The 11,449-nt window shown below is 36.7% G+C and overlaps 1 protein-coding gene across 1 annotated transcript in view; it reads left to right on the top strand.

The window, feature by feature from the left end:
* Window positions 1-7,467, top strand: part of LOC107669074 (teneurin-3-like) — a 119,408-nt gene extending 111,941 nt beyond the window's left edge. Inside the window, 3 exon segments of the mRNA XM_016461169.1 lie at window positions 1,397-3,008; window positions 3,143-3,273; window positions 5,979-7,467. Coding sequence (XP_016316655.1) covers window positions 1,397-3,008; window positions 3,143-3,273; window positions 5,979-6,731 — 2,496 coding nt within the window. The 3' untranslated portion in view covers window positions 6,732-7,467.
* The last annotated feature ends 3,982 nt before the right edge of the window (window positions 7,468-11,449 follow it).

Below are 11,449 nucleotides of genomic sequence, written 5' to 3'. Positions count from 1 at the left end.
AATGGCCAAATATTAAAGATTAAGTGGACATTTGAATGAAATGGTGCTTGGTCAATATTAAACAAGGATTAGCTCGCACAGTAATGTGTAAAAACAACTGTCAGGCCATTGGCGCCCCCTGCAGGCCTTTGTTGTAATGCGTAATGTACATTAGCTCTATTGTTTATAAATACATTATGTATTTTAACAATTTTGTTCAATAAAACCATATGATTTCTTGCTTTGATACTTTATTTGAACTAATTATTATTGCCTCATTGATATTATATATGTATTATAAGTTATTTTAAAGGCTATTGTTCACTTACATCTATTTATATTACCACAAAAAAATTTATTATAATTATAGGGTACTATGAAATCCTTTTTTTTGTTTTTTTTTCAGAAATACTGCACATTTACATTTTTCTCCTAAATAAATTCTGGTAAATAATATTTATGGTAAATACTCCTTTAAAAAGTGTTTTTTGCTTATAATTTTATTATTAGTAGACTAGAACACGTGGATATGTTGTCATTCTTACACTATAATACTGACCTTTGATTTCAGTGATTTGGACTATGAGATGGAAACTTACTTGTTGCACTTTACTTTTTTACTTTTGGATTTAATTTGGTTTAATGATATATAGTTTAATAAAATATTCTTAAGTAAATTAATCGTTTAGATTAATCAATAAATTAGTCGATAGATTAATCGAAATAAAAATTGTCGTTAGTGGCAGCCCTATTTTTCTTCCATGGAACAAAAAAGAAAACATTTTGCATCCACATCCAAGCTGTTTTTTTCCCTAAAAAGTAGACCATCAAGATTAACAAGAGTAAAAAGACATGCTAGAATCATTTCATCCTTTTGACTTTTCTTAGAATGTCTTTTTTCTATCCACCTTATTCTTCACGTAAAAATGGGCGCGACCGTTTGTAAATTTTATGGGTCTTGCTTCCGGTCTCATTTGCTTCCAGCTATATTTAGCTGTACAAAACCGCTAATTTTCTGCTCGATAATGCAAATTGGTGTGTCTTACCATATTATTTTAGTGTATTGTCTTAATTATGAACACACTGGTTTGTAATGCAAACAGTTTTACTGATTACTGCACGTTGTTATTCTTCTCGTTATTTCCCTATATGCGGCTAATGAACCAGAAGTCTCGCCCATAGGCTTACTTCTGCATTTAGGAATAAGGTGGATAAAAGGAAAGAAAAAAGATGGTTGTCAACAAGTGAAATGAGGGCCAGTAAATGATAAAGAATTGTAACTTTTGGGTGAACTATGCCTTTTATATAGCAAAAACTCTTGTAACCTAATAAGATTAACCAACTAGTGTGACAATTGACAAAGTTAGTTGATTTTAATTCCCCCTGGTTTATGCAAGTTGTTTTCTTCTCGTTCTAGTCCACTGTCCTGATCCTGGCGAGTCAGCGGCAGTATGTCTTTGAATATGACCCTCAGGGAGGCCTTTCTGCAGTCACTATGCCTACTGTGGCACGATACACTATGGAGACCATACGCTCGGTGTCTTACTACCGCAACCTTTACCATATGCCTGAGAGCAACGCTTCCGTCGCTGTAGACTACAGTGAGGATGGGAGGCTCCTGAGAGTGGCACAGCTGGGCACGGGACGGAGAGTCCTTTACCGGTACCGCTGGCACAACAAACTCTCGGAGGTTCTGTACGACAGCACTCGTGTCAGCTTCACCTACGACGAGACGGCAGGTGTGCTGAAGACGGTCAATCTGCAGAGTGAGGGTTTTATATGCACCATTAGATACAGGCAGCTTGGCCCGCTGGTAGACCGGCAGATCTACCGCTTCAGCGAGGACGGGATGGTAAACGCTCGCTTCGACTATGCTTACGACAGTAGTCTGCGTGTGACGAGTATTCAGGGGGTCATCAATGAAACCCCGCTGCCTATTGATCTTTATCAGTATGATGACATCTCAGGGAAGGTGGAGCAGTTCGGCAAATTTGGCGTTATCTATTATGACATCAACCAGATCATCTCTACCTCTGTCATGACTTACACCAAACACCTTGACGGGCACGGTCGGGTTCGAGAGATTCAGTATGAGCTCTTCCGTTCTCTGCTCTTCTGGATCACGGTCCAGTATGACGATATGGGCCGAGTCACCAAGCGGGAGATGAAGATTGGCCCGTTCGCCAATGCCACCAAGTATAGCTATGAATATGATGTGGACGGACAGTTGCAGACCGTCTACCTCAATGAGAAAATGATATGGCGCTACAGCTATGACTTAAATGGGAACATACACCTGCTGAGTCCAGCAAACAGTGCTCGAATCATGCCCCTACGTTATGACCTACGAGACCGTATAACACGTCTAGGAGACCTGCAGTATGAGTTGGACGAAGATGGGTTTCTTCGTCAGAGAGGCTCTGAGATCTTCCAATACAGCTCCAATGGCCACCTAGAACGTGTCTACAGTAAATCCACTGGCTGGTCAGTCCAGTACCGTTACGATGGTTTGGGAAGAAGAGTCTCCACAAAGTCCAGCATGGGACAACATCTGCAGTTCTTCTATGCTGATCTGAGCTACCCAAGCAGGATAACGCATGTCTACAACCATTCCAGCTCACAGATTACCTCTCTATACTATGACCTGCAGGGGCACCTGTTTGCAATGGAGATCAGCAGTGGAGCGGAGTTCTACATTGCCTGTGATAACATAGGAACGCCATTGGCTGTCTTTGGCAGCGATGGTGCCCTCCTCAAGCAGGTTCATTATACGGCTTATGGCGAAGTCTACTCAGACTCCAATCCTGATATCCAGTTGGTGATTGGGTTTCATGGAGGACTTTATGACCCTCTAACAAAACTGCTTAATTTTGGAGTGCGGGATTATGACATCATGTCGGGTCGCTGGACTGCACCTGACTTCATGCAGTGGGAGAAAATCAGCAAGAATCCAGGCCCTTTCAATCTCTATATGTTCCGAAACAACAACCCTATAAGTAAAGTGCAGAAAGTTAGAGACTACTTAACAGGTATGGCATGGATTCACTGCATCTACTGTATCCGCATATTGAAACAAATTCTGCAAGTAATCTATCTGCTATACATTGCACATTTCCCCCATGCAAATTATGATTTTAAATTTATTCATTGATATTTGCTACAGATGTGAACAGCTGGCTGGTCACATTTGGATTCCATCTCCATAATAGTATCCCTGGTTTCCCTGTCCCTATTTCTGAGATGACACAAGCCTCCTATGAACTGGCCAAAAGTCAAGTGTGGGACGACCTGACAGTAAGTTTATTTTTGGATGAATATCTTCACATACTAGCATAAAGGGTTATTATAGTTGACTAAACTAAAACCATTAAAAATCACTTGAAATAAAAGAAATGTTAATTAAAAAATTATTTTGTTAATTAAAAGTGTAAATAGTGATAGAGGCTATTTACACTAAGTGAAAATAGTAATAGATGCTTACACTAAGTGTAAATAGTATATTTTCTTAGCGATAGATGCTATTTACATTAAGTGCAAATAGCTATAGATTCTATTTACACTATGTTAAACAGCAGGATTTTCTGCTATTTATACTACTTAATGCAAATAGTGGCAATTATCTGCACCTCAGTATTGTAGTACATTATAAAACAGTATGCAATAATAATGTATTATAATTTTAATTCAAATTATTAAATGGATGCCAATTTATTGGGACAATAAAGCCATCCCTACACCTACCGTAACCCTACCTGATATTTCAGGGCTCCAGACTGCGACCAAATGGTTGCATTTTGCGACCATTTTTTCTGCTGGTGCAACTAAATTTTGTGAGCGGTCGCATTGGCGCGACCACCTTGTTGTTTAACTCATAAACACTGCCATTTCTGTAGCATATGAGAAACATCAAACGGCAAACTAAACAAAAGCGTAACAAAATCCCGCTACTCGTTTGAGCTGCGCAGCGCGGACCGTTTATCAGCTCGGACCGCGACGCAAACAAACTATCAGAACAGCTTTACTCAGTAACCAAAGTTGATTTCGCGACACTGTTACCGCACAGTGCTGCGAGATCCAGTGAGAAGCGTTTGAACTCGCTACAGAATTAATAAGGTTGCTGCGAGATGTAGTGAGAAGCATTCAAATTCTGCACAGAAATCTGTTATAAACAGATCAAATGGCGCTGATGTAGAAAACCAGAAGCAGTAATGCTAACTGTAACCATGGTGTTGTGGCAGAAATAGTCCAATGTTATTACATTATTTATTTCAGGCTACCTTTTGAGAGAGAAATTCAAGCAATTTTCAATGACTTTCAAGCATTTCACACAACTGTTTCCAGCACTTTAAAGCTCCAAAATGATCCAATTTGAATGATATTTTTAATGGGATGACCAAAATATACTGTGATGAACAAATGCTTATGTAAAATTAAAAAATACATCAAATCACCATTATAACTTGTAGATAGCAGCAGAGGAGCACATATTGGCTTATTAGTCATTCATTTATACTTTTTCCTTTATATTTTGAAATGATAAAATCACAATTATAAAATCAGTATTCTAAAATATCATATCAAGTAATCAGATTTTGTCAGAGATTTGCTCTTTTTTGTGTATGAAGTAAGAAAAGTCACAAAGTGCTTTGAAAAAAAATTTTTCTTCAATTTGCAACTAAATCATACATAATCACTGAAGTTGTTGGTCAGTTCCATATAAGACTATAGAAGAATAATGGTACATTTAATAAGAGTACAATATATACCTTTTCTACATAAAAAATTGGTTTTGCACGTTACTGTCCCAACTCAAGCTTAGTGCTTTACTGTCAAATGTGTATAAACATGAAATAAACAAGAAATGAATATGTAATATTATTAGTAACTGCACTTATTAATGCAAAATATATATATATGATAAAAGAATACTGCACATTGTAATTTCTATGAGTTAAATCTATTTATTATCAAAGCATTTGTCAGTAATACAGTTAAATGGGGAATATATGTGAACAATTGCATTGCGGGCTGATTTAAGGTGTGCCCCTAAATGTTCTGCTTGTGCTCCTAAAAAGCCATCTTTTGTAGCGTTGACTATGCCAATCACATGTTGGTGGGCGGAGTTAGTGTAAATAGCCTCTGCCAACAAGGCGCTCGGTTAAAATTATTTCAGCTAGATGCCAAGGCAACATTTCTAAATTTAGTTTAGTTTAAATTGATGTACAAAAATAACTAAAACTGAAATAAAAATGAATAAAAGCTATATAAACAATAAATAAAAACTATGACAAAAAAATACTAAAACTTTAAGTAAAATTAAGTTGAACAATATTAAAACAAAAACTAAGTATCAAAATATTAATAAAAACTTGTAGAGTGTGAATACTTGAATAGAATTATAAAATGGTTTTGGATTATTATATTATATTATTAATAACCTGACAGTAATTTTTGCAAAAACAGATAACTCATGATATCCGTTTTTCAAATAAACCGATAAAAATCATGTTTTTTCATTGTGCATTCCAATTAATCTCATTCAAACTGCAGTTGGGTTATTTTGATAATACTTGAATACAAAATTGATAAATTTTAAAATACAGATAACACAATAAAAACATGATCACAATAAAAAAAAAACATGATTTTTGAAAGTTAAAAAAATTGAGTTATCTGTTTTTGCAAATAAACTCTTCATTTCTTCAATTAATCCTATCATTACATCTTCAATTAATATTATCTTCAATTAATATCAGGTATCAGGATTTTAATAATAATAATAATAATAATAATAATAATAATAGTTTATAATAAAATAATGTGTTGTCTACTTTTTTTCCAAAAACAAATGTAAAGTAAAAATAATTTATTCTATAATCCTTGTTGTTGCGTTTTTCTTTTCTTATAGTGTCCCTTTGAAGATTTTTTTTCACCATATGAAACTAGAATTGAACTAGAGCCACACGTTTCTATAAAATGTTTATTGTCTTCTTTTGTAGGCCAGCTTTGCAGTCCAGCAGCATGTCATTCGACAAGCTGAAGCATTTCTAACATTTGGGGATCTGCCACAGGTTGAGTTCGGTCATAGCCAAAGGGCTGATAAACCCTGGCTGTGGTTTGCCTCAAGCGATTCATTGATAGGTCGCGGGATCATGCTGGCCCTTTACAAGGGCATCGTGATAACCCGCGCACTAAGCCTGGCTAATGAGGATTGCGTCAAGGTTGCCAACATCCTCAATGGCGCACTTTACTTGAAAGACTTGCACTTTATCATAGATGGCAGTGACACGCACTTCTTTGTTAAAATGAATTCTCCTGAAGCGGACCTGGCAGCGCTGCGGCTTACTAGCGGACGGAAAGAACTTGAGAACGCGGTGAACGTGACGGTGTCGCAGTCCACAGCTGTGCTAGGTGGCCGCGCCCGGCGCTTCGCAGATGTGGAGTTTCAGAGGGGGGCTCTCACCCTGCACGTGCGCTACGGGGCGTCTCTGGATGAGGAACGAGTGCGTGTTTCAGAGCTGGCCCGACAGAGGGCTCTCGCCATCTCGTGGGCACAGGAGCAGCAGCGGGTGCGAAACGGAGAGGAAGGATCCCGCCTGTGGACTGAGGGAGAGAAGAGGCAGCTTCTCAGCACTGGACGAGTGCAAGGCTACGATGGATACTACGTGCTGTCGGTGGAGCAGTATCCTGAGCTAGCCGACAGCGTCAACAACATTCAGTTCCTCAGACAAAATGAGATTGGCAAAAGGTAGTGAACAGACCATGATTAGCCACTCTGTGCAATTTGTAATGGAAGAATAAGTTAAGCGGACACATTTATTACATTCTCAGAGTTTGTAAAAACGCTACTACTCCTAGTCTAATAAGAAGAGTACTACCTAGGGGGGAAAAAGAGCATTAAAACAACGCTGTGCGTTGTGAAACATTGTGTTTTCTCAAGACCTATTTAAGGCCTTAACAAGGTTACAGTTGTGGAGCACAGTGAAATTATGAACTTAGCATCAAGAGACAGGCCAGATTCATACAGCTGTTGAAATCTTTATTTAACTATTTATTAATGATTCATTTTTACAAGCACTATTCAAATAAGTCCCTAAAGAGAAAAATGGCTTACCTTTTGGAAAAAGACAATGTTTACATATGCATATCACTGTACCACTGCAAAAATACCACATGTGATGTCAGGTGGGTTATTGTAGCCAGCTATACACTGTAATATTTTTATATTTATTGAGATGTGTCTCTTTTTCCTGTACATTTCATGAATATCATAATAGAAAAAAATGCTTTTGTTGGCAATCATGTCATGTGCAATAAAAACTCCCCTAAAGTATGATTTTAGGTGATTGTGTGTTGTTGTTTTTTATGTCTGATTCTACTTTTTTTTCAGTTACAAAAACAAAGTGTTTTATAAATGACATTTGACACTTTGATTTGCAGCTATCATACATTAACTGAATAAACTGTACAAATAATAAATAAAATGGCAGCACAGCACAGAAAAAATGTAAATGTCTGTATTTATGTAAATAGTGTTTACCTGCATATTTTTTTTAATTAAAAGCAATTATTTGCTCATTTGGTTACAGGTCCCAAGGGAAATATTTATGAAAATTGTTTGTACTTAAAAAATAAATGATAAAATTACTTTTTACAGCTTTTATTTCTTTGAGCACAGATTAAATTAAAATCAGGTTCATTAAGCGCATGATACACTTTGGCCTAGTTTCATGGTCTTGGCAGAACAATAACCTATGAAAAACCTTTTTGTCCACTAGCGCTAAACTGCTTTTTCTATATTGATGAACTAAGAATTGCACTGGGGAAGTCTGAAGTTAGATGTGAGAGGTAATTCATTTTAATCAAAGGCAAAACTGAGTCATGAGTAAAACTTTCTTCCATCTGCTTCTGCAATAGTGGGTCGATTAATGGTAATCCCTAAATATTAACTTAAATTTATAATTGCTCTCTGTGTAAAATCTGATTAATGAGTGATCAAAGGCAGAAAGTCAGGATCACAGAGCCTGAAAATGTGCTTGAGTCACTGCAACTTGTAAACCCACTATCGTGATTTCTACAACAACCTTCTAGTAATTTAAAATTGGTTTATGAACACACAAGTGCATCACAAAACTGTATCAATACATGACGTGGTAATTGCAGCATTTAACTGCTGGCAATTCTAAGACCATAAAACAGATATGTTTTCTTATTCAGATTTTCTGTTAGGATGAACAGACACAATGCATCTAACTGAGCGATAATCACCACTGATATTACAGTGTCTTCTTGCAGATATCATCTTTAAAATCAACATAATACTTGGTCAGCTGCACATGTTCATGATTTATTCAAGCTCTCAAACTAAAAATTGTTGATGATCAGGCAAAGTGGAAGTGTCTGGATGTGCAGACGGCAACAGACGGTGTATTGAGGCTTTCCTCATTTAGGTTGTAAATGTATGTATGAGGTTTATGGGAATGTGTGTTAAGATGTCTGAACATTTAACAATATTCTGTTAGAAAATATACACTTATTAAGCACAATAATGAAAATAAAAAGTTACTGTTCCTAAAAAAAATCATTAATTTCAGCTTTAAAAAAGCAAGCAGAATTATCTTTGACCTTTGTACCTGTAAAGAGACCAGCTCTGCTTATCTGGAGAGAAATCTTGTGCTATAACCGTCATTTCTTTCTACATACATTTACTTGCCACATCACACAGATTCTAGAGTTACTGCTCCGTAATTAAGATCTTCCAACATTTTGAACTGGTTACTGCCAAAAAAAAATAGGTGTGTCTCAATTTGTGTACTTAAGCACTATTCTGTGCCATTTTGTAGTATAAATACTGATTAGATTGTTCACACTGAAAATTTCAACAATAAAAAAGTGCACTTCAAATACACATTAACTAACTAAATAAATAAAACCCCGCAGAGGTGTGCAATTATGGATGCTTAATACTCGCAACGTCACTTTCCGTAGTAAAACCTTCTAAAAATTGTACACTAGATGGTACATAATGCATAATTTATAATGCATCATTCAAGACAAAGCCATAGAATTATTTCTAAATAAGTTTTCTAAAAACCAAAATGACAGTGCCGAGTGCTCCAATGTAAACTGTACACATTTAAAGCAACTGTATGTAGTTTTGTTTGTTTTGTGAGTTTGGAGCCCCCTACAGATGAGTAGAATTCACTGCCGTAAATATAGCACTAGCTGTACGCGACTGCTGCTGCCATAAAGCAATCCGCCCTTTTCGTGGAATTTTGTGCTTCAGTTATTAATTCTAGAAAAAAAATAGCTCGGAGGACTTCAGTGAGATTTTGCTTTGTGTTATTGCCTAATTGTTTTGTACGCAGTAGCGATGTACTTTTTTGGTGGAGGTTTAGAATTCAGGTAGTAATAAACCTTTATTCCATAAAGACATAGCAGAAATAGAGCCGAATTCAGCAGCTATGTCTTAATGCTAGGTTAACAAATAATAGATTTTCACATAGATTTTGACATCTGAACCCAATACATGACTGTGAATAAGCATACATATACGTGCAGCAGGAACTTGATCAATTCTATAGCAAGAGAGTAAAGTAGAACATGAGATTACATAACACGGCTGTACTTTTAAAGTGAGGCGTTACGTAAAGTCCTCTTTTGAATATATTCTGCTGGAAAGCTAGAGAGACACGTAGCAAACCCCATACTCAAACAAATTAACTGAAGCTGGGATGAAGGCCCGTATGATGGAATGCATAATGGCATAAATGATTTTAATAATAAGAGTTGTGGATTTATAAATATAAATATATATAAAAGAGACAATGAACTTCCTTTAGGAAATGCATGAGTGAGCCAGGCAAGGTCTGATGATCACCAACACCACTGAGTTGTTTCAGTGCAATGCATGCTAATGATATGCAAATGCAGTGAGGAAAAACCTTCCCTGGATCACCCGTATTAGCCATGGTCTCTGTTTTCTGGTTAAATCCACGATGCACCATACAGTTCTGCCCCGGCTTCTGATTAACACTGCCCTCAAACGCAACATTTATGCACAATCAAGTCCCTGCAACACATTTCCTAATGGGTTGACTCATTTTACCACTTATTCCCACCCAGTTAAACCGAATCCTTTGGTTTATGAAGGTCACTCATTTCTGTATAGTGTTGTCTCCGACAGCCGTTTTTGTGTCGCTTATGCCCCAAGTGGCAGATTTGATGGATTAGCCAACTCTTCTCAAAAGGTATGAAGACAGCGACACCCAATCCCTGTCACAGACCGCTCAATATCAGCAAACTCTGGTGCCCGAGCAAGCTGTGTGTTTACAAGGACACAAGACACAAAGACAAGCCTGCTGTCTGTCTCTGACACACACATCAGATCCTCAGACTCTCATTCCAAACCCTCTAACCTTTCACAAGCTGTTCTGGCCAGCCAGAGTTCACCTGTTACCCACAATTCAGCTGAAAAGCATGTATATTTACACATAATACAAAGACAGATCATCAAAGGCTCTATAAACGGTTTAATCATCCCAGATTCTCTCATACAAGCTTTTCCAAGTATACAGGCATAAATGAGTCCGCGGAAATGATTCAGTGAATGTAAATGACTCAAATGACGCATGACTCACCATTCGTGTCGACTGCCAGTGTTTAAAACGTTCCTTCTGCATCCAGTGCACAAGGATACTGATCTTCAAAAACCTAAAACAGAAGCACAATGGACAGTGTAAGCAGGTACATTTATTTGTTTAACAGATCACTGACATAATCAAATGTAAAACATTATCATTTTGTGCAACAGAACCAAATTTAGCACGGCAAACTTCAGGGGAAAAAAACACGTACATAAAATTAAGGAAAATATCATAAAATAAAAATATAAAAAAGCTGCAAATACATACCTCACATCTAAAACTGTTAAAAATTGTGTCAACTGAAATAAGCTGAAATATAATAAAATATAAATATTGATAAAAAAAAAACTTCATAGACTTAAAAATTAGAAATGTTGCACTGCAAAATAACTGAAATAAGTTGAAGTACTAATATAAAATATAAGAAGGTATAACAGTGTATTCATAATACTAAAGTAACACTGACGCTCATTAATAGACATAATGAGTTCAAGTTTATATTGGCGTATACTGGTATGTCAAATTGTTCTATATATGTCAAATTTGTAAAAAGACTGTTCAGTAGAAATAAGATGTAATTCAGTCATTTTTAATGGGAGTAAATATAGGAACGCTGTTTAAATTCAACTGCCTAGGTCCATCTGAACCCTCTGATCCCATACGTTCAGTTTATGTACAAAAGCCCTGCTCATAATGTTATGAAGTCAAAGTTCTGTTTCAATTGGATTTCACCTAAGATAAGAAAAAGACAAAGTACACCATGTTCACGGGGTTGAACACGGACAGAAGGGAGGTGGGATGATCTAGAGGAGATTGGTCAGTCA

This window comes from Sinocyclocheilus anshuiensis, unplaced genomic scaffold (assembly GCF_001515605.1).
Source record: "Sinocyclocheilus anshuiensis isolate Anshui unplaced genomic scaffold, SAMN03320099.WGS_v1.1 scaffold124, whole genome shotgun sequence".
Taxonomy (NCBI): Eukaryota; Metazoa; Chordata; class Actinopteri; order Cypriniformes; family Cyprinidae; genus Sinocyclocheilus; species Sinocyclocheilus anshuiensis.
Note: the sequence above shows the minus strand (reverse complement) of the source record. Positions and strands in the feature narration are given on the sequence as shown.